The sequence below is a fragment of the Ranitomeya variabilis genome, chromosome 1 (genome assembly GCF_051348905.1).
Source record: "Ranitomeya variabilis isolate aRanVar5 chromosome 1, aRanVar5.hap1, whole genome shotgun sequence".
NCBI lineage: Eukaryota > Metazoa > Chordata > Amphibia > Anura > Dendrobatidae > Ranitomeya > Ranitomeya variabilis.
In genome coordinates, this window is record NC_135232.1 from 170,843,930 (window position 1) to 170,868,776 (window position 24,847).

Genomic DNA, 24,847 nt, shown 5'->3' on the forward strand with positions numbered 1-24,847 from the left:
CAAGTGCTTCACAGAAGTTTATAACGCAGAGCCGTGAAAATAAAAAATAATTTTTCTTTCCTCAAAAATGATTTTTAGCCCAGAATTTTTTATTTTCCCAAGGGTAACAGGAGAAATTGGACCCCAAATGTTGTTGTCCAGTTTGTCCTGAGTACGATGATACCCCATATGTGGGGGTAAACCACTGTTTGGGTGCATGGCAGGGCTTGGAAGGGAAGGCACGCCATTTGGCTTTTTGAATGGAAAATTAGCTCCAATCATTAGCGGACACCATGTCGCGTTTGGAGAGCCCCTGTGTGCCTAAACATTGGAGCTTCCCCATAAGTGACCCCATTTTGGAAACTAGACCTCCCAAGGAACTAATCTAGATGTGTGGTGAGCACTTTGAACCCCCAAGTGCTTCACAGAAGTTTATAACGCAGAGCCGTGAAAATAATAAATACGTTTTCTTTCCTCCCAAAAAATTTTTTTAGCCCTGATTTTTTTATTTTCCCAAGGGTAACAGGAGAAATTTGACCCCAAGATTTGTTGTCCAGTTTCTCCTGAGTATGCTGATACCCCATATGTGGGGGTAAACCACTGTTTGGGCACATGCCGGAGCTCGGAAGTGAAGTAGTGACGTTTTGAAATGCAGACTTTGATGGAATGCTCTGCGGGCATCACGTTGCGTTTGCAGAGCCCCTGATGTGCCTAAACAGTAGAAACTCCCCACAAGTGACCCCATTTTGGAAACTAAACCCCCAAGGGAACTTATCTAGATGTGTGGTGAGCACTTTGAACCCCCAAGTGCTTCACAGAAGTTTATAACGCAGAGCCGTGAAAATAAAAAATCATTTTTCTTTCCTCAAAAATAATTTTTTAGCCCGCAATTTTTTATTTTCCCAAGGGTTACAGGAGAAATTGGACCCCAAAAGTTGTTGATCAGTTTCTCCTGAGTACGCTGGTACCCCATATGTGGGGGTAAAGCACTGTTTGGGCACACGTCGGGGCTCGGAAGGGAGAGAGCACCATTTTACTTTTTCAACGCAAGATTGGCTGGAATCAATGGTGGCGCCGTGTCGCGTTTGGAGACCCCCTAAAAAGTGGAAACCCCTCAATTCTAACTCCAACACTAACCCCAACACACCCCTAACTCTAATCCCAACCCTAACCACAACCCTAACCCCAACACACCCCTAACCCTAGTCTTACCCCTAATTCCAACCCTAAGGCTATGTGCTCACGTTGCGGATTTGTGTGGATTTTTCCGCAGTTTTTGAAAAATCTGCAGGTAAAACGCACTGCGCTTTACCTGCGGATTTACCGCGGATTTCCAGTGTTTTTTGTGTGGATTTCACTTGCGGATTCCTATTATGGAGCAGGTGTAAAACGCTGCGGAATTGCACAAAGAATTGACATGCTGCGGAAAATACAATGCAGCGTTTCCGCGCTGTATTTTCTGCACCATGGGCACAGCGGATTTGGTTTTCCATAGGTTTACGTGGTACTGTAAACGTGATGGAAAACTGATACGAATCCGCAGCGACCAATCCGCTGCGGATCCGCAGCCAAATCCGCACCGTGTGCACATAGCCTAATTCTAACCCTAATTCTAACCCTAATTCTAGCCCTAAGTGCAACCCTAGCCCTAAGTGCAACCCTAAGTGCAACCCTAAGTGCAACCCTAGCCCTAAGTGCAACCCTAAGTGCAACCCTAGCCCTAAGTGCAACCCTAAATGCAACCCTAGCCCTAAGTGCAACCCTAAGTGCAACCCTAGCCCTAAGTGCAACCCTAAGTGCAACCCTAAGTGCAACCCTAGCCCTAAGTGCAACCCTAAGTGCAACCCTAGCCCTAAGTGCAACCCTAAGTGCAACCCTAAGTGCAGCCCTAAGTGCAACCGTAGCCCTAAGTGCAACCCTAAGTGCAACCCTAAGTGCAACCCTAAGTGCAACCCTAAGTGCTACCCTAGCCCTAAGTGCAACCCTAGCCCTAAGTGCAACCCTAAGTGCAACCCTAAGTGCAACCCTAGCCCTAAGTGCAACCCTAAGTGCAACCCTAGCCCTAAGTGCAACCCTAAGTGCAACCCTAGCCCTAAGTGCAACCCTAAGTGCAACCCTAGCCCTAAGTGCAACCCTAAGTGCAACCCTAGCCCTAAGTGCAACCCTAAGTGCAACCCTAGCCCTAAGTGCAACCCTAAGTGCAACCCTAAGTGCAACCCTAAGTGCAACCCTAAGTGCAACCCTACCCCTAACCCTACCCCTAACCCTACCCCTAACCCTACCCCTAACCCTACCCCTAACCCTACCCCTAACCCTACCCCTAACCCTAACCCTACCCCTAACCCTACCCCTAACCCTACCCCTAACCCTAACCCTAATGGAAAAACAAAAATAATTATATTTTCTGTATTTTATTATTATCCCTACCTATGCGGGTGATAAAGGGGGTGATTTATTCACTATTTTTTTTATTTTGATCGCTGTGATAGAACTTATCACAGCGACCAAAATGTGCAGGAACGAATCTGCCGGCTTGCAGATTCGGCGGGCGTACTGCGCATGCGCCCGCCATTTTCCAAGATGGCGGCGCCCATGAAGCAGACGGCCGGACACCGGGAGGGACATCGGAGCTAGGTAAGTATGGGGGGGTGGGACCGGAACACGGGGGGGGGGGGAATCGGAGGACCTGGGGAGCGGACAGGAGGACCGGGGGAGCCGACAGGAGGGAGGAGGGGAGCGGAACGGAGATCGGGGCAAAAAGGACGACTGGGGGGGCGATCGGTGGGCTGGGGTGGGGGCAGATCGGGGTCTCCAGCCATGGCAGATGCTATTGCAGCATCGGCCATGGCTGGATTGTAATATTTCACCATTTTCATAGGTGAAATATTACAAATCGCTCTGATTGGCAGTTTCACTTTCAACAGCCAATCAGAGCGATCGTAGCCACGGGGGGGTGAAGCCACCCCCCCTGGGCTGAAGTACCACTCCCCCTCTCCCTGCAGATCGGGTAAAATAGGAGTTAACCCCTTCACCCGATCTGCAGGGACGCGATCATTCTGTGACACAGCATATGCGTCACAGGTCGGGAAGGCACCGACTTTCATGACGCATACGCTGTGTCACAGGTCGGGAAGGGGTTAATCTGAGCGATGTCACTGTGCTAAGGTCTATGTTGTCTAAGTGCTTGCAGCAATAAACAAACTTCTAGTCCTGCCCAGACGGGTTCTATGTATTCTCTAAGGCTGAATCCACACACAATGTTTAGAGAGCTTTCGGCACAAAAGATACACACAGCACACCTGTACAGGGAGACATAAGGAAATGTGTCTAATATGCCTCAAGTCTTGCATCATTATACACAAATCTGAAGTTTTCTGTGTGTTGTATGACAATACGGATGGTTCTTCACCGATGCGTTTTTATTATGGGTATGTGCACACGCAGAATGGACCTCTGCAAAAAAAATATTTCCGTAGCGGATTTTAGAAATCCGCAGGTAAAAGGCACTGCATTTTACCTGCGGATTAACAGCGTTTTTTATGCAGATTTTGTGCGGATTCCCCTGCAGTTTTACACCTGTGGATTCCTATTGTGGAGCAGGTGTAAACCGCTGCGGAATCCACACAAAGAATTGACATGCTGCAGAATGTAAACCGCTGCGTTTCCACGCATTTTTTTCCGCAGCATGGGCACAGAAGTTTCTGTTTCCCATAGGTTTACATTGTACAGTAAACTCATGGGAAACTGCTGCGAACTCGCAGCTGCGGATCCGCAGCAAAATGCGCAACGTGTGCACATAGCCTAATGGTGGTCTGCTGCTGTCTTGGCTACATGGTGCACAAATAAAATATAAAAAGTATGAAGGAAGCCTACAAGTACATGGTGCAGACATGTCACTAAGATCCTGTTCATACAATGCAGACTAATACCTTATTTTGACATCATTATGCGCACAAGGTGCAGTTTCGACCTTACAAGATGAAGTTTTCCTTCACACCATCTGGTCATTTGCACGACATTTTAGACGCCGGCGCACCCCCAAGCTTTCCAGGCAAAAACTGCTTCACCAGTGAGCGGTTTTGCCATTATTCTTGCGGTGCTGCTGCAGCCGGAGTCTTTTCCACTATACTTTAAGTACAGAGCGCAGGCTGCTCCTTGGCCGCAACTTCTATTAACCACTTCAGGGTTTCCAAAGTGATACAAGACGGAACGTGTGCACAGTAATGTTGTCGTTACATTGCCGGGCATTATGTTCATGTTCTGGGGAGCTCTTGCAGCTACTGGAAGTAGCCAGAAAGACGCCCATGAGCAGAAACGGCCTTTTGGTGTTTTATTCATTGAAATTTGTATTATGGTTTAAAATCTGCGATTCCCCCCTTTTCTTACATCGTTTACATGAAAAAAAAAAAAAAAAAATTATATATATTTCTTATTACATAATATTTGAGGAGTTTTCCCCATGAACAAAGTTCATTTTAATCAATAGATTCCACAATTAGATGTTTAAAATAAATACAAAAAATAAATAAAAATTATAATAATGTTCCTGTGCTGAGCTAATCTTATAAATGTGCCCGTGCTGTGTACTGTGTAATGGCAGTGTCTGACCGTACAGGGACATGGTCTGATCATACCACAGCTCCTGGGCAGGGGAGGAAGTAAAAGTTAGCATACAGACAGGTCAGCACAGGATCGCAAATGACTCTTTGGAGGCAAATTTATTAAAAAAAAAAAAAAAAAAAAAAAAAAAAAGGAAGTGAAATGCTTTCTCACAGAAAGGGTCTGCTGCGTTCTATTGCTGTCCTGTCTGTATACTCTTACTTCCTCCCTGCCCAGGAGATGTGGTATGATCAGACCATGTCCCTGCACGATCAGACACAGCCATTACACAGTAGGGCACATTTTTAAGATTATTTCAGGACAGGAGCTTTTATTTAAAACACATGAAAGTATTATTCTAAAGGTCCATCGATTAAAATGAACGTTAAATTTAGTGGTAAAACCCTTTTAGTGACCAAACACTAAATTAATTTCTTTTTTATAGAATTGGACTTTATGAAAGTTTCTTTTAAATGGATCCACGCAATTCTCTCTCTCTCTCTGGTAAAGAGGTTACTGTGGCCGCAGCTGTCAGTACATTGGGGAAACTGTGGGAAGAGTTGATCTGCCTACATTTACACAAATGTTCCTCTACTGACTGGCTATATTAACATGTTTGACATGGGAATCTTTACAGAAATAATAAAGATAATGGATAAGAAGTGTGAAAATTCCACGAGATGAGTAATACAACCCCTTTAAAATTATGTGTATCAGATTGGAAAAAATACATCGGCTTCTGAAAAACAACTCCACGTCTGTGTATAGGTTGTATCTGGTATTGCAACTGTTCTCTATTTAAGTAAATACTGTACGTTAAAGCTGCAGTACCACACACAACCTGTGGATGAGCGTGGCGCTGGTTTTTGGATAAAAAGCCATTGTTTTTTTTACCTGAACCACCCTTTTCATATTCAGTGATCAGATCAATTGAACTCTTTAGAGATAAGTTCTCAATCACAAGGCCAAAACTGTAAAGTGTTTGTAGAGAGAGATAGACACTTTTACTATCACAGCCTACAAAAAGTGGCAAGAGAACTAGCAAACACTTTAAAAGAAGCAATGAAAGACGTTCATCAATCCAAGATCTTCAGAAGCCAGTAACTAACATCACAGCATGTGCATTTTATTGTGATCCATTATAGCAAAAGTATAAGGATCATTTGGATCTTAAGAGCCAGTCAGACTAACTTAAGTCAGTTATTTTACCTACTGACCCACAATAGAAACCCCTCCCCCTGAACATGACATGCTGGCTTCTAGGCCCACTGACTAAAGGTACCTTCACACGAAGCGACGCTGCAGCGATAGCGACAACTATGTCGATCGCTGCAGCGTCGCTGTTTGGTCGCTGGAGAGCTGTCACACAGACCGCTCTCCAGCGATCAACTATGCCGAGGTCCCCTGGTAACCAGGGTAAACATCGGGTAACTAAGCGCAGGGCCGCGCTTAGTAACCCGATGTTTACCCTGGTTACCAGCGTAAAATCTAAAAAAAACAAACAGCACATACTTACATTCACGTCCCCCTGCGTCCACTTCCTGACTGACTGAGCGCCGTACAGTGAGAGCAGAGCGGTGACGTCACCGCTGTGCTGCTTTCACTTTCACTTTGCGGCGCTGAGTCAGAGGAGGAAGCAGACTGCAGGGGACGCAATGTGAGTATGTGCTGTTTGTTTTTTTTACATTTTACGCTAGTAACCAGGGTAAACATCGGGTAACTAAGCGCGGCCCTGCGCTTAGTAACCCGATGTTTACCCTGGTTACCAGTGTAAAATATCGCTGGTATCGTTGCTTTTGCTTTCAAACACAACGATACACAGCGATCGGACGACCAAATAAAGTTCTGGACTTTATTCAGCGACCAGCGACATCACAGCAGGATCCTGATCGCTGCTGCGTGTCAAACGAAACGATATCGCTAGCGAGGACGCTGCAACGTCACGGATTGCTAGCGATATCGTTATAATGTCGTCTCGTGTGAAGGTACCTTAAGGCCATATTTAGGCTTTATTGCCTACAAGCTTTTAGTTCTACAAGAGCCTGCAAGTTCCCATCTGTCAGGAGGAGGAGAAGCCGATACGTAACACCACAGCTATGCGACCTGTTCTGCCACACTGACCGATGAAGCCACATACCGGAATTACACCTTGGTCTACAAGTCATTAGTGGGCTTTACAGGACCGTTATAAATCTGATGTGATTCTTTAGCGTTATAAAAGAATATTGAATTTTCTCATTTAACTGAAATGTCAAGAAGAAAAATAACATTCTGGGCACATAAGCGGCACAGCTTCTAGATTCAGCACAGTGCCACTTCCACCAACCCAGTAATTAAGGGAACTGAACAATGGATGATTGTGCCTGCAGGATAATACACCAGGGAAGTCCTTATGTAGGAGTCTGGGATCAAGGTGTGAATACAAGGGCAAAATACAAAAAAAAAAATTATATGTACGTATATTAGGCCAAGTTTTTCTTCTAATATGTACCAAGTGATTTTCTTGTTCATGAATTCACCAGTTATAAGCCATGAGAGTGTGTAAGGTTGTGTATTTTCCAAATACAGCAAAAGTATTATAAATATCAACATATGCAGCATATGAGAAAAAAAGAAACAGATGCCATAAATGTAACAGAAGGAGACATGCACATTATAGCAACCTGGTAAGAGAGCAAATAAATTCTATATGGCTGTGAATAAATCAGAAACAATTCATTCACCTAACAAAGTGTAAAGGTACCTTCACACGAAACGACTTTACAACGAGAACGACAACGATCCGTGACGTTGCAGCGTCCTGGATAGCGATATCGTTGTGTTTGACACGCAGCAGCGATCTGGATCCTGCTGTGATATCGCTGGTCGTTGATTAAAGTTCAGAACTTTCTTTGGTCGTCAGATCGGAGTGTATCGTCGTGTTTGACAGCAAAAGCAACGATGCCAGCAATGTTAAACATGGAGCTAACGACCTGTGAGAACGATAAGTGCGTCACCGCTACGTCACAGGATCGCTCCTGCGTCGTTCTGGAGCTGCTGTGTTTGACATCTCTCCAGCGATGTAAACAGCGACGCTGCAGCGATCAGATCGTTGTCGTTCTAAAGTCATTTCGTGTGAAGGTCCTTAAGAACTTGTATAAGACACATTCCCCTATGCAATGCACAAATTACATACACGGCTGGGTCGTGAAACAATTACCTTTCACACTCTTCCTATTAACATCCGCTCCTTTTTCAAGTAGGAATTGAGCTATCTCTTTATGACCTTTGTAGCAGGAGATCATCAGACAAGTGTGACCATGCCGGTTGGCGACTTCCAAGTCAGCTTTGTGCTCTACCAAATACTTCACAATCTCCAGATGCCCGTCAAAGCAGGCTGCCCTTAAAGGAGTAGAATTAGTAAGGGTTGTGTTGTTCACAGAGGCGCCGTGATCCAGAAGTGACTGGACAACTTTCAGGTGACCCGCTGCAGAGGCTGCCCAGAGAGGCGGTGCCCCTTCTATCGTTTCACCATCAAAATTGACAGATCCCCCGATTTCCACTGAGGCACTGCACTGATCCAGCAGGTAATCCACCATATCCAGGTGGCCGTATCGCGCTGCCATTAAAAGGGGTGTAGCTCCATTGGTTTTCTCGGACATTAACAAAACGACTTCGTCTTTGGCCTTGCTTTCCAGTAACTTGGAAAGAAGACGCAGCTTGCCATCACGAGCCGCATTAAATACTGCTGTCTTGAGATCCATGGTCGCTCTGATGTAAAAGACTTGTTTGTGTTAGAAGAAACCAAAATCTGTCTCAATGACAGCCAGTATTTTCCAGAAAAAGGCACACAAAAATTTACAAGATCCTGCCTGTTGGCTCAGGAGAAGCATAAATAGGGACTCACAGACGCATAAAGCTGAAAAGAAAAAAAAAAAAAATGAATTAGTGTGCTTAGTGGAATGCCACTAACATTCATTGCAGGTAGTTATATAGCAGCCAACCATCATGCTCCTCATAGTACTAAACAGTCACAGTCCACGTGAAAGCACTACAAATACTATGATGAAAGACAACATCCATGTACCCCAATGACTAATTTCAGGAATATGTTTTACTGGTGTGCTTTGGTCGGTCACCATAAGTGAAAAGTATAGAGACCACGAGTGTAATCTTCTCAATATGCCATTGTCAAAGATCAACCCTCAATAATGACAAAACGGAGCAATATCATGCGAAACCCACCAAAAAGATATTCCTGTTGTTTACAGGGGTATTCTCGTGTCCAAGACCCTACGCCAATATGTAATAGGTGCAATAGTAATAGTATTCCCAAATACCTCCAATTAGAAATGTAATATAGTTTTTCTAATTCGTCATGTCTCTTTCCTCATGCGCAGGCATTGCCAGACCTTAGGTATCCATGGTTACGACCACTAGCAACTAGTTAACTGTCACTACACTCACCGGCCACTTTATTAGGTACACCATGCTAGTAACGGGTTGGACCCCCTTTTGCCTTCAGAACTGCCTCAATTCTTCGTGGCATAGATTCAACAAGGTGCTGGAAGCATTCCTCAGAGATTTTGGTCCATATTGACATGATGGCATCACACAGTTGCCGCAGATTTGTCGGCTGCACATCCCAAAGATGCTCCATACAAGGCAGGATGGATCCATGCTTTCATGTTGTTTACGCCAAATTTTGACCCTACCATCCGAATGTCGCAGCAGAAATCGAGACTCATCAGACCAAGCAACGTTTTTCCAATCTTCTACTGTTCAATTTCGATGAGCTTGTACAAATTGTAGCCTCAGTTTCCTGTTCTTAGCTGAAAGGAGTGGTACCCGGTGTGGTCTTCTGCTGCTGTAGCCCATCTGCCTCAAAGTTCGACGCACTGTGCGTTCAGAGATGCTCTTAGGCCTACCTTGGTTGTAACGGGTGGCGATTTGAGTCACTGTTGCCTTTCTATCAGCTCGAACCAGTCTGCCCATTCTCCTCTGACCTCTGGCATCAACAAGGCATTTCCGCCCACAGAACTGCCGCTCACTGGATTTTTTTTCTTTTTCGGACCATTCTCTGTAAACCCTAGAGATGGTTGTGCGTGAAAATCCCAGTAGATCAGCAGTTTCTGAAATACTCAGACCAGCCCTTCTGGCACCAACAACCATGCCAAGTTCAAAGGCACTCAAATCACCTTTCTTCCCCATACTGATGCTCGGTTTGAACTGCAGGAGATTGTCTTGACCATGTCTACATGCCTAAATGCACTGAGTTGCCGCCATGTGATTGGCTGATTAGAAATTAAGTGTTAACAAGAAGTTGGACAGGTGTACCTAATAAAGTGGCCGGTGAGTGTATATCAGTGGTCGTAACCATGGATACCTAAGGTCCAGCAATGCCTGCACAGAGGAAAAAGACAGAGCGAATGAGAAAAACTAGACATTTCTAATTGGAGGTATTAGCCATTATTATTATACCCACCACAGATTTGGATTGGATCTAGGCGATAGGTATATAAGTATTTATAGTGGAGGAAATTTTGTATTATAAGACTAGGATCATGTGCCATTATATGCACGGATAAAGATATACTTAGGCACACTCTGGGGAGTCTGATGCAACAAAGTGTTTAATACATACAGTATTCACAATGTTCACAAACGTTTCGGTCTGCAAACGACCTTCATCAGTGTGCTCTATAGCTAATCGGAGAAGGGTATGTGAATAAAACCCTTGAGAAGGATATTGCATCAAAAAGATTTTTCTAATTGGGTAAACAGGCAATCCTGTAGATAGAGGGCTAGGCCAGCCGATCAAGTTAGAAACAGCTGGAGAGGAGGAGGGAGACGCTGTATCCACCGCAAGTCTGGTGACCGTCAGCTATAGAGCACACTGATGAAGGTCGTTTGCAGACCGAAACGTTTGTGAACATTGTGAATACTGTATGTATTAAACACTTTGTGGCATCAGACTCCCCCAGAGTGCGCCTAAGTATATCTTTATCGTATTTTATGGTCTGGGCACCTACTATCAGGCACCTCTACCATTGGGCTGTGCTGACCATTTACTGTACCGCATTATATGCACGGAGGCATCAGTTCCAATGGTCCAAGGTATAAACTCAACAAATTACATGGGGCTTGCAAGGGCAACCAGTAAGGGTTGAGTATAAAGGTGTCACGGGATTTCAGCTCAAAACACCAGTCACCCACAGTAGAGAGCTGCTGGACAGACCTTCAGGAGGACAGTCCCCTTAACCATTAGGCTGGATTCTCCGACTCCTGTATTCAGTATTTCATGTTAGCCTGCCACAGATTCTCTAGAGCTGGAGACAAACTTTGTCTTTTACGAGATTGCATGGGTGGAAAACACACTGGACCTGCAGATCTAACTACAGGAATTTTCCTACCTTTGTGTAAATGGACAATAGGAGAAAGAGGCTAGAACAACAAACATGTCGCTAACGTTACCGAGCAGTCATCAACCATTTCCTAATTCTCAGTTCCTCAGATGGTGCTGCTTGGTATACTGCACATGTTCTGGAATGTCAGTGCAGATTCCTCGACAAGTACATATTATGTGAACCCACCCTAAGGCCACATTCATCGCTCAGTTTTTTTCTTGAATGTAAAGGAAAAATTTATGGCTAAGCTCTTCTTCTAGTTTTACCATCAGTAATTTTCTCACATGACAAGTCTCTGATATTTATAAGAACACACAGTCCAAGAAAATAAAGTAAAGAAATAAGAACTGCTCCATAAATTATAATGGGTAATTGTTCGTGAAGTACAGATCGAACATGTACTTGAAAAATAGATGACTGAAGGAGGCCTTAAAAGGCAGAGTTAAAACAGCGCTATTAAGTGTGATAGTCTACATGTTACGTAACTAATAGTCAGGGAACCCCAGCAGATTACTTAAAATTATTTAATAATACAAGTATACCGCAAATATACCAGATTTACATTTTAAAGTGCCTATGCCGCCTTTTCATGGTCTCCCATGACCAGGACATTCCCTTTAATGACAGGACTCAACAGCCAATAATATTGATGGCAGTCAGTACAGGAGGTCACTGCGGCGGCCATTGGGGTGTTGAGAAGTAGAAACGTGATGTCAGATGTAGAGGTGTGATGTCATAGCAGTGGACAAGTAATCAAGAGCTGTGGGGACATGGGCAGCGAGGACGATTTCACAAGGTGAAGATTAGCTCCCCTCAACAGCTTCTGCTCGTGGTTCATGATAGGACTATGGCAGAAAAACATCTTGATCAACAATTAAGTCGCTGTAAACTGTCATTTAAAGGGTTATTCCCAAGATGGTTAATAGTCCCCTATCCACTGCTCTGTGGGGGGCTGACAGCAGAGACCACCAGCGCTGTATATTACCAGCAGAATCATAGACAACGAATGGAGGAGAAAACAAGCAGCTACGCGTCATTGCGGACAGGGCTCGAAAAATTCTGTGCTTCAGGAACCCCCCCACCGGGCCGGCTGCAGGTCCCAGCGGTCAGACCCCAGAGATCCCGAATATCTACTGAACAACTCCCACTTTTAAGTTTATATGATGCAATCAACACCCAATCACCATCACAATACAGCAGTATTATAGCAATGACAAAGGTCCCCATGTAAAGGGGAGAAGGAAGAAAACCCCTCTATTGTGCCGAAATATCAAGGAGAGACTGGGGGTCCTGGAAGTGGGGACACAGGTAACAATTCACAGTAGGGAAACGTCAAACAAAGATGCTGCAGGGCAGAAACTAATATCCTATAGATCACAATGGGTTATAGGTCTCCTGTACATTCATCAAGATGGGGGCGAAACCATAGAAATACACAGGACTAATCACCAGAGCATGGGGGACACTGCAGGGAGGATGGAGATATGCGAGACATAACAGTACACACATTTTATGCAATACTATACACAAATTACAATGAATATATATTATATATACACATACATATACACACACTCCCACCACACGCACATTATATATACACACATTACACATAATATACAATATTACCCACATACATTATACACGCGCATTATATATATATATATACACACATTTCACATTATACACATTTTATATATACACACACACACTACACATAATACACATAATACACATTACCCACATACATCATACACACACATTATATACACACACACTACACATAATATACAATATTACCCACATACATCATACACACACATATTACATACACACACACTACACATAATATACAATATTACCCACATACATCATACACACACATATTATATACACACACACACACACACACTACAGATAATATACAATATTACCCACATACATCATACACACACACACACACACACTACAGATAATATACAATATTACCCACATACATCATACACACACATATTATATACACACACACACACACACTACAGATAATATACAATATTACCCACATACATCATACACACAATATTATATACACACACTACAGATAATATACAATATTACCCACATACATCATACACACACGCCTACAGGGGTAATGGCGGCGCCGGACATTGCCCTGACAGCACAACACGAGCACAGGACACGGGAGCCCCGGACCAGGAAGCCACTCACAATGCGGAAGGTCACGTCCACGAGTGTCGCATCAGGCAGTCCGCACACACTCGCGGTGACACACACATTCACGCCGTCAATAGTCACTATGTAAACGGACGGAAGTAAGCAGCGCAGCCATGGCGCCGCTTCTTTCACCACATGGGCTGAGGACAGGGAGTGTTTACCACGGCCATGGTTACAGCGGTCTGTCCCTGCTCTCCTCCCGGGACGTTATGCTCCCTGTAGAAGCCGCCGCAGCCGAGCTGCCGGTGTGACGGGGCAGGCGGGGCTCTCCTCCGTCTGATAGGAACTCCACCTAAGCTGCTAGAGCGCGTTAGTCATCAACAGGACAAAGCTCAGCCAATCACAAGTAAGGGGCGGGGCGTAACAGCACAAACGGTCTCATCCTTCGCACCGTGACGTTCTGGCGTCTAGTTAGGTTGAGTTAACAACGTCGTCGAGCGTCTGGGTGGAGGGAGAGGACAATGGTGTTGGGGTACGGAGGCATGAGTGGGCGTGGCCCATGGCGAGTGACGTAACGGAGAGTGAGTGACACAATAGTGCTGGAATGTGAGAAACTTCTAGTCATGAAGTGGTGGCTGCCGCCTACGTGACCGGCCGCAGGCGGAATCACAGGCTGCTAGTGCTGGGCTGAGTGCATAGGAGATGGCATGGCGCATCAGCCATGGGCGGGAGGCTTCAGCTGTGGAGAGCTGCCCCGGCCGCCTGGGGCTATGTCTCACAGCTAATGACCGGGGAGGGGTAATGAGGGGCTCACAGTGCCCACCCTATAGGGGCTGTCATTCCCGCACTATAGGTGACTGCTGCTGTCCTGAGCCCACCAGAGAGCCCCGCACAGGGTGTGGTGACATGGCGGCTCAGTGGGGTGACATGGCGGCTCAGGGCGTGGTGACATGGCACAGGGTGTGGTCACATGACGGCTCGGTGGGGTGACATGGCACAGGGTGTGGTCACATGACGGCTCGGGGTGACATGGCTCAGGGTGGGGTGACATGGCGGCTCAGGGTGTGGTTTCATGGCGGCTTAGGGTGTGGTGACATGGCTCAGTGTTTGGTCTCATGGCGGCTCGGCATGCTCACATGACGGCTCAGGGTGTGGTGACATGATGGCTCGGGGTGGGGTGACATGGCGGCTCAGGGTGTGGTGACATGGCTCAGGGTGGGGTGACATGGCGGCTCAGGGTGGGGTTTCATGGCGGCTCAGGGTGTGGTCTCATGGCGGCTCAGGGTGTGGTCTCATGGCGGCTCAGGGTGTGGTTTCATGACGGCACAGGGTGGGGTGACATGGCGGCTCAGGGTGTGGTGACATGGCGGCTCAGTGTGTGGTCTCATGGCGGCTCAGGGTGTGGTTTCATGACGGCACAGGGTGTGGTCTCATGGCGGCTCGGCATGCTCACATGACGGCTCAGGGTGTGGTGACATGATGGCTCGGGGTGGGGTGACATGGCTCAGGGTGGGGTGACATGGCGGCTCAGGGTGTGGTTTCATGGCGGCTCAGGGTGTGGTGACATGGCGGCTCAGTGTGTGGTCTCATGGCGGCTCAGGGTGTGGTTTCATGACGGCACAGGGTGGGGTGACATGGCGGCTCAGTGTGTGGTCTCATGGCAGCTCGGCATGCTCACATGACGGCTCAGGGTGTGGTGACATGATGGCTCGGGGTGGGGTGACATGGCGGCTCAGGGTGTGGTGATATGGTGGCTCAGGGTGTGGTCACACGGTGTGCGCTACATGTTGGCACATGCCGGTGACTTTGCTGGTGGCTTTTTAGGGAACGTGCCAGCGATCAGGAATAGCTGCGGTCAGTCACGCAGGGGAATCCACAGTGTGCACTGGACCCTGCAGATTTACTGCATCCAATACATTCTAGGGTGGGAATTTCTGTGGCGAGGTTAGCGTCTCCACAACCGAAATTGACATGCTGCGGCTCGTAAACCCGCGCCGCGGGGGAGTGTGCGCAGCGTCAGCTAGAAGCACCGTGGGCAGGAGATTTCTATAGATCCCATCTGCTGTGCTTGTATCGTAGAACACAGCACAAACATGTTCCCCATCATAGAGCGAGACAGACTGTTTGTGCTTCTGGGCGGCCTGTGGACAGGTCTCTCCTTGGTTTCTCTGGCTTAGAGCAGGAAGATAAGACTCTGCCTACAGTCCGGCCCCGGAGCACGAGCATCTCATTAACTGAAAACTTCCAACACTGATTACACAAGAACCCCAAGACGGATTCCTTCACCCCAGGAACACTGCCAACCTGACAATGCCTGTAGTTTACTAAGCACAATCCTGCTGACAGGTTCCCTTTAAGAGTATGTGCACACGTTGCGGATTCTCTGCGGATCCGCAGCGTTTTTTGCGGTGCAGAAACGCTGCAGATCCGCAATTGATTTACAGTACAATGTAAAACAATGAGAAAAAAAAAAGCTGTGCACACGTTGCGGAAAATCCAGTGCGGAAATGCTGCGGATTAAAAGTAGCATGTCACTTCTTTTTTGCGGATCTTCAGCGTTTTTGTACCCATTCCATTATAGAAATCCGCAGGGGTAAAAAAACGCAGTAAATCCGCAAAAAAAAAAGCACAAAAAAACGCTGCGGATCCGCATAAAAACGTGACAAATCCGCAGCTGCATTTTCTGCCAGGAGAGGCAGAATCCGCACCAGAAATTCCTAAGGCTAATCCGCAAAGGATTTTCATTGTTCTTGCAGAAATTTCCTGAGAAAAACCTGAAATTTTCTGCAAGAAATCTGCATGGGGGGAACCTGCAGCATACCTGTCGTCGCAGTATGCCGGGGGTCCATCTAGCCGGATTCAGGCAGCGGGGGGCCCTGTCTCGGACATGGTGGATTCTCCCTCTCTGAAGGCCACGATCCGGGGTCGTTGAGCCCTGTGCGTGTGCGGGGGAGAGGCAGTGAAGCAGGATCCATTCTGCCTCTCCCTCAGAACCATAATGGCCAGTAATAGGTGGCGGCAGCCGCCTGGTAACATACCTCCGGTCCATGGCCCAGGAGGTGGTGGCGGCGGTCACCTATAGGAAGTGCCGCAACTTGGAGGCAGCGGCGGCTGTTGCGACGCTTCCGACGCTCCCTCCTTGCGTGCGCTGGTAAGGTAACGCGCGCTGACCACAAAGCTTTCTGGGATATCCAGAGTGCGCAGGCGCGAGGGTAATTTCCGGGGCGGCGCAAGGCATCTCTGGGTAAAACTGATGCCCGCCCGGAAATATAAGGCAGCCAAACCAAACGCCGGTGCTCAATTATTTTCACCATGAGTGTAAAGGAGCAGCCGGCAGAAGAAATTCCGCAGTCCCCTACAAAAAAACGCCAGCAGCAACAGTGCCATCACCAGCAGCGGCGACAGCAGCAGGACGCCTCTTCCCAGCGTCGCAGCTCAGGATCCCAGTACAGCAGAGGCTCCAATGGATCCGGGAAAACAGTGGTTCAAATCGAGGATGCAACTCCTAGGCCAGAACCGGTATCTCCCTCACATTAGGAGGGTAAGTGACCTCCGTGAAAGTTCATATTCTAAATGGGGTTTATTATGTCTTCTTAGGGGAAGAAATGTACAGCGAAATCCAGACACAGAGTATGTCCAATCTGCTCTGTAGAATTACCCGCTACGTGGGTAAAAAGCTCTGTGCATAGAAAGTACTATATGTGAAGAGTCCCCAAGATTCGCATCTGACCTAAAGGAGTTAATCAAAACCCAAGTGGAAGATGCATTAAAAAACGTTAAAAGTCTAAAAAGGAAGCATAAATCCAGGCGCAAATCCCCGGAGTTCAGTTCCAGTGAGGGAGATAGTGATCAGTATAGATCAGATAGTTCACTCTCTTCTCCATCATCCTCTTCATCTCCAGAAGGGGGTCGCAATTGCTTCCCTATTGAAGAAACAGATGCTTTAGTAAAAGTAGTTAGGACAACCATGGGGCTAGTGGAGACTCGGTCCAAGAAAACGGAGCAAGATCTTATGTTTAGTGGCCTAGAACAACGGAAACGAAGAGCGTTCCTATTAAATGAAAAAATACAAGCGTTAATTAAAAAAAGAATGGAAGAGGCCAGATAAAAAAGTCCTCCTAACCCCAAAGAGGAAATACCCATTTGACGACCCAGCTTGCTCTTTCTGGGGAAAGGCGCCAAAATTAGATGTTGCCATTGCAAAAGCCTCTAAAAAATTTGCCTTGCCTTTTGAAGATATGGGGACCCTTAAGGACCCCATGGATAAGAGGGTGGAAGTATTCTTAAAGGGCTCTTAGGTGGATGTACTGCCAGAGCGTTAATGGTGTGGCTAGACCACCTACAGTCACAACTAAAGGATAGATCCCCAAGAGAATCAATATTGGACTCAGTCTCAATAATGAAGGGAGCAGCTGTGTATCTAGCAGACGCCTCTATAGACTCGGTGAGACTGGCGACAAGGTCTGCCTCATTTTCAAACGCAGCTAGAAGGGCTTTATGGCTCAAGTGTTGGCCGGGAGACCTACAGACAAAAGCCAAACTATGCTTGATTCTCTGCGAAGGAGAATTTTTATTTGAGCCTACCCTAGATGACATTCTTGAGAAAGCAGGGGACAAGAAAAAAGCTTTGCCAGGGTTTCCCAACCAATCCTATAGACGGCCCTTTCGGAGCAGAAAATTTATGCGTAGAAGACCTCCTAAAAATCAAAAAGAAGGATGGGAGGATAAAAAATTTAAAGGAAGAGGCTTCATGTTCAACAAACCTGATAATAAAAAACAGCCCCAAAGAAGGTGTGCCCCAGGTGGGAGGAAGATTGACATACTTTCTTCCAGCTTGGGAGAAAATATCTGGGAGTGCGTGGATACTAAATATAATAAAGACAGGATTGAAACTGAAGTTCCATACGATGCCATATCATTTTCTCACAACACCACAAAGGAAAGTAGAAGCCGAGCAACTGGCCCTTCAAAAGGAGATACAGAGTCTTCTGACAAAGAACGTCCTGCAGGAAGTCCCAGACCAGGAGAAGGGCACAGGATTCTACTCCCTTCTGTTTCTTCGAACGAAACCGGATGGAACTTACAGGACGATCATAAATCTGAAAAAACTAAACAAGTACCTAGTGACTCAGAGTTTCAAAATGGAAACAATAAAAACCTGTGTCAGAACGCTTTATCCGTCTTGTTTTATGACTGTCATTGATTTGAAAGACGCATACTACCATGTGCCCATCCACTCAGATCGCCACAAATTCCTCAGAGTGGCGGTATTAATGCAAGGGGAACTACCAATTTAGGCCCCTTCCCTTCGGCCTAGCCATAGCCCCGAGGGTGTTTACGAAACTAATGGCAGAGGTCATGGCTCACATAAGAGAGCAAAATATACTAATAGTCCCATATCTGGACGACCTCCAGGTAGATAGCGAGTCATCCCTCCATTGCAGTCAACAGTCGGACAAAGTGATGACATCGCTGACAAATCTAGGTTGGATGTTGAACCTAGCAAAGTCCAGAATTATCCCAACCCAAGTACAACAGTACCTAAGGATAATGATAGACTCAATAAAGCAAGAATGCTGTCTTCCGGGGGGAAAAGTTTCAAACATGATTCAACTGGTAACACAATTCAAGGGATCCCCAGTCGTCACTTTGCGCAAGGCAATGTCCGTACTGGGATCAATGACAGCCTGTATTCCAGCGGTCCAATAGGCCCAGAGTCACACCAGAGATCTCCAGTGGGAGATACTAAAAGCAGAATCTCGTTTAAAGGGGGATTTAGAAAAGTGCTTAGAAATCTCCTCACAAACAATACTTTCCCTAGCTTGGTGGGTGGATCCAGACAACCTAACCAGGGGTGTTCCGTGGGTATGGCAGATATCTATAACACTGACCACCGACGCGAGTCCTTGGGGATGGGGGGCTCACTTAGACAATCAAATTGCTCAAAACCCCTAGTCGGAGGAGGAAAAACTAGTTTCCTCAAGCATGAAAACTGGCAGTGAAATGTGCGCTCAACCACTTCCTAGTCTTCCTCCGTTCCCACCACGTGAGGGTGCTCTCGGACAACAGGGTGGTAGTAGCATACTTGAATCACCAGGGGGAATAAGATCTCGAGCGCTGATGGAGGTAGCAAAATCTATCCTCTTGTTAGCAGAGGCCAATCTGTCCTCACTGTCAGCCCTTCATATCAAAGGGACAGAAAATCAGGCCGCAGATTTTTTAAGCCGAACACAGATGAAGCAAGGAGAGTGGGAATTAAACCAGGCGGTATTCAACCACATAGTAGAGCTTTGGGCTCTCCCGGAGATAGACTTGTTTGCAAACAGTCTAAACCGGAAGACATATGTCTTCTGTTCAATCGACCCACGGGGGAGTCCAGTAACCCTAGACCCCCTTTTTAATTTCTTGGAACTTTCAGCTAGCCTATGCCTTTCCCCCCAATACCACTAATTCCCTTAGTAAGGACAGAGCAAGGGTAATCATGATAGCTCCCTTTTGGCCGAAAAGAGCATGGTCTCTATGGCTGCGGATAATGTCTATAACAGACCCTTGGGTTCTCCCAGATTTCCCGAACCTTCTGTGTCAGGGGCCGGTAAATCATCCGCAAGTGAAAAACTTGCATATGACGGCCTGGAATTTGAAAGGGAACTTTTAACCAAGAGAGGATTCTCTTCAAACTTAGTTTCTACTCTCTTGTTAAGTAGAAAACCAGTAACTACTAGAGCATATGGGAAGGTTTGGAGAAGATTTTTGTCAGTTTTGGGTGTCAGTTTATCTGGGGAGATCCAAATTCAGAAAGCGTTAGAGTTCCCTCAAAAGGGGTTGGAAAAAGGCTTAGCAACAAGCACACTTAAAGTTCAAGTGGCAGCGCTAGGCGCCCTTTACAACTGCGATTTAGCGGGGAATCGCTGGATAAAAAGATTTATTAAGGCCTCAAATAGATCTAGACCAGTTGTCCGCCACACTACACCTCCCTGGGATCTAAACTTAGTACTTTCTGCACTGACTAAAGCACCTTTTGAACCTTTGTCACAAGCTTCTTTAAAAATAATATCCCTCAAAACCTCTCTTCTTGTAGCGCAAACGTCGGCTCGTAGAATTAGTGATATGCAGGCTCTATCAGCATACCTGCCTCTGACCCAGATATTAGATGATAGAGTAGTCCTTAGGACCGATCCATCCTACCTTCCTAAAGTGGCGTCACGGCTTCATAGATCTCAGGAGATCTCTTTACCCTCTTTCTGTCCAAACCCCAGAAATAGAAAGGAAGAACTCCTACACACACTAGATGTTAAAAGATGCTTAACCCCTTCCCGCCGCGGCCCTTTTTTGTTTTTGCTTTTTCGTTTTTCGCTCCCCTCCTTCCCAGAGCCATAACTTTTTAATTTTTCCATCAATATGGTCATGTGAGGGCTTATTTTTTGCGGGACGAGTTGTAGTTTTGAACGACTCCATTGGTTTTTCCATGTCTTGTACTAGAACACGGGAAAAAAATTCCAAGTGTGGTGAAATTGCAAAAAAGTGCAATCCCACACTTGTTTTTTGTTTGGCTTTTTTTCTAGCTTCACTAAATGCTAAAACTTACCTTATATTATGATTCTCCAGGTCATTACGAGTTCATAGACACCAAACATGTCTAGGTGTTTTTTTTATCTAAGTGGTGAAAAAAAATTCAAAACTTTGCTAAGAAAAAAAAAAATGCACCATTTTCTGATACCCGTAGCGTCTCAATTTTTCGTGATCTGGGGTCTGGTGAGGGCTTATTTTTTGCGTGCCGAGCTGAAGTTTTTAATTATACCACTTTTGTGCAGATACGTTCTTTTGATCGCGGCGACCAAAAAAACTTAATTCTGGCGTTTCAAATTTTTTTCTCGCTACGCTGTTTAGCGATCAGGTTAATGCTTTTTTTTATTGATCGATCGGGCGATTCTGTAGGTTTGATTTTTTTTGTATTCTTTTATTTGGGATGGGGAGAAAGGGGGGTGATTTAAACTTTTATATTTTTTTTTCATATTTTTAAAAACATTTTTTTTTAACTTGTGCCATGCTTCAATAGCCTCCATGGGAGGCTGGAAGCTGGCACCACTGGATCGGCTCTGCTACATAGCAGCGATCATCAGATCGCTGCTATGTAGCTGAAATGCAGGCTTGCTATGTGCGCCAACCACAGGGTGGCGCTCACAGCAGGCCGGCATCAGTAACCATAGAGGTCTCAAGGACCTCTATGGTTACTGTCCTGACACATCGCCGACCCCCGATCATGTGACGGGGGTCGGCGATGCGCTCATTTCCGGCCACGCGGCCAGAAGCAGTAGTTAAATGCCGCTGTCAGCATTTGACAGCGGAATTTAACAGGTTAATAGTGGCGGGTGAATCGCAATTTCACCCGCCTCTATTGCGCGCACATGTCAGCTGTACAAAACAGCTGACATGTCGCGACTTTGATGTGGGCTCACCGCCTGTACTGGTACGGCGCATGTCGTGAAGGGGTTAACCCAATATCTAGCAGCCACGAGGGAGTGTAGGAAGGATATGTCTGTGTGTGCTTTCAGTGTCCAAAGGACATAAAGCATCGAAGGCCACGCTGGCGAGATGGGTAAGGGATGCCATCATCCTGTCATATTCTTCGGGTAATGAAGCCATTCCAGAGAGGGTCAGAGCTCATTCGACCAGATCGGTGGCGACCTCCTGGGCAGAGAGAGCGGGAGCATCAATTGAACAGATATGTAGAGCAGCCACTTGGTCTTCTCCCTCTACATTTTTTAAACACTACCAAGTAGACCTGACTTCTTCAGACCTCACCTTTGGCAGAAGGGTCCTGGAGGCAGTGGTCGCCCCCTAATATACATTCTATGAAATTCACTCTGTGGTGCCGGAATAGAGAGAATATCGTAGTTACTTACCGATTACGGTATTTCTCTGATCCCATGACAGCACCCGTATGTTCCCTCCCTTCACGTGTGGGTGTGCACACTAAGTTTAGTCATTAATATTTAGTCACGCGGTGCCTCTAATAAGCCTAAAATTAAAATTTTTTGTTTGGATAACCATTTAAAGTTACAGCTGAAGTTCTGTTAAGGCTCTGTAAACCAACTGATGTGGGAGAGAGGTAATGCCTTTTTCACCTGTAGGTTTCCTGTCCCTGAGGGCGGCTCCCTCTCTCTCCATGGTGCCGTCATGGAATCAGAGAAATACCGTTATTGGTAAGTAACTACGATATTAATTGAAAAAATGACACAGACTCCTTTTATTCTCAATTAAACCATACTTAGTGCAACGCCTAATTCCACCGAAGCCCTCGATCTCCTGTCATAAAAATAAATTAAAAAAACAACAATATACCATACCTGTCCGTCGTTATGTCCCACGCCGTAATCCATGTCTGGGGGATAATTAGTTTTCAACCTGGACAGTGCCGAGATGCGACCGTCCAGGCTGAGAACTACTGGTGAATGAGCTGCTGAGAGCAGATGTATGTCACATAGAGGTCATCAATGTGTGTTCTCCGTGTGCAGGACGTTTTGCCATCCATGCTGCTGACGGTAAAAAACTGACATGTCAGCTTGTTTTGCCCATGGATACACGGTAAGTAGAAACCCACTGACATGTGCACAGACCCATTCATTGGAATGGGTCTACGCGTGTACGTGTCTCTGGTAAGTGTGAAAACTGTCATCACATGTACTAGAGACATGGACGTGTGAAAGAGGCCTTATGGAGATGGAATTCACAGACATGATGAACGCGAGGTGACCAAGTATATCACTGGAAGAGGGAGCTGAGCAAAACATGACCTATACAATCCTCATGAGGACACGGGTACAGAATTAAGCTTTACAAAGTGTGTAATTAAGGTGCACCTACAGGCTTAGGCTACGTTCCCACGATCCGCAATTAGCAGCGCTTTGGAAGCAGCGTATTTTCACTGCCTTCTATTGAACGCAGGTAAATGTGCTTGTGTTCACTGAACCGTGTGAATTCACCACGTTCAATACATTCTATTGATTACATTTCTGTTGCGGAGACTAGTGTCTCAGCAAGAGAAATTGCCATGCTGTGGTCCTGAAAGACTCGCCACATGTTAGTTTCCACAGGTGATCCACAAGCGCACATATGCGCATAGAGGACATGTGATTTCTAGAAATCCCATCCAGTATGCTGTAACATCTGGCCTCTTCTGTTTTGGCGCTGCATAAATGCGCAGCATCAAAACTGCAGCAATTCTTGAATGTGGGAACGTACCCTTAGAGTTTATTAAGGAAAGACACCCAGATTGAGCCCTCTGCTTCCCTATCCTGAGAGTGAACGGGAAAATTGTGTGGGATTTGGTCCACCCACTGCTGGATCAAGGTTACCACCTTTATGTAAGTAAGTTTGATACCAGCATCCCACTCTGTCTGACTTGCACAACTCATGAATGCCAACTTGATGCGCTCTACACAATTAACATATGCCACCACATTGTAAAATTCACATACCAGGACACGCTAGTTCAATTCCAGTATATGGTCACTTTTGGGGGGTTTCGACTTTTGGCACATCAGGTACTCTCTAAACGCAACATGACGCCGGCAGACCATTCCATCAAACTACATTCCAAATTTCACTCCTTCACTTCTGAGCCCTGATATGCGCCAAAACAGTGGTTTTCTCGCACACGAGATATCAGCGTATGAGAAATTGAACAACACATTTGGGGGTCCATTTTCTCCTGTTACCCTTGTGAAAATAAAAAAAAATTGTGCTAGCTAAAAGATCATTTTTGTAAAAAAATTTGATTAATTTTTTTCATTTTCATGACTCAACTTTATAATTTTCTGTGAGGCACCTGCAGGTTCACGGTGCTCACCACAAATCTAAATAAATTCCTTGGGTGAGTCTAGTTTCCAAAATGGAGTCACTAGTGGGGTATTTCCACTGTTTAGGCACATCAGGGGCTCTGCAAATGCAACATGACACCCGCAGTCCATTCCATCAAAGTCTGCATCCCAAAACGTCACTCTTTCACTTTTGAGCCCCAGTGTGCGCCCAAACTGGATTTTCCCCACATATAGGATATCTGCGTACTCAGGAGAAATTGCTCAACAATTTTGGGTCTATTTTCTCCTGTTACCCTTGCAAAAATAGAAAAAAATGGGGTCTAAATTAAAATTTTTATTTAAAAAATGTAAATATTCACTTCTCTCAGTGCTGTGATTGGTGACTGTAATTGCTCCAGGCATGCCTGCATGACTGTCAGCCAGCTCTGTATTGGTGCTACCAATGTCAAGGGGGTGATTTCTGCCGCTGCTCTCAGTGCTGTGACTGAGCGGTGACTGCAATTGTTCTGTGCACACCTGCATGACTGACTGCCAGCTCTGTACTGGTGCTACCAATGTCAGGGGATGATTACTGCTGCTGCTCTCAGTGCTGACTGAGCGGTGACTTTTTGTTCTGTCCACACCTGCATGACTGACAGCCAGCTCTGTACTGGTGCTACCAATGTCAGGGGGTGATTACTGCTGCTGCTCTCAGTGCTGACTGAGCGGTGACTACTTCTTCTGTGCACACCTGCATGACTGACAGCCAGCTCTGTACTGGTGCTACCAATGTCGGGGTGATTACTGCCGCTGCTCTCAGTGCTGTGACTGAGCGGTGACTGTAATTGTTCTGTGCACACCTGCATGACTGACAGTCAGCTCTGTACTGGTGCTACCAATGTCAGGGGG

The 24,847-nt window shown here is 46.1% G+C and overlaps 1 protein-coding gene across 1 annotated transcript in view; it reads right to left on the reverse strand.

The window, feature by feature from the left end:
- FEM1C (fem-1 homolog C) overlaps positions 1-13,588 on the reverse strand; it is a 53,047-nt gene extending 39,459 nt beyond the window's left edge. The window contains exons 1-2 of the mRNA XM_077290584.1: positions 13,361-13,588; positions 7,778-8,476 (exon numbers count right to left, since the gene is read on the reverse strand). Of these exons, the coding sequence (XP_077146699.1) occupies positions 7,778-8,321 (544 nt within the window). The 5' untranslated portion in view covers positions 8,322-8,476; positions 13,361-13,588. The remainder of the gene's footprint in view (positions 1-7,777; positions 8,477-13,360) is intronic.
- Positions 13,589-24,847: the final 11,259 nt, after the last annotated feature.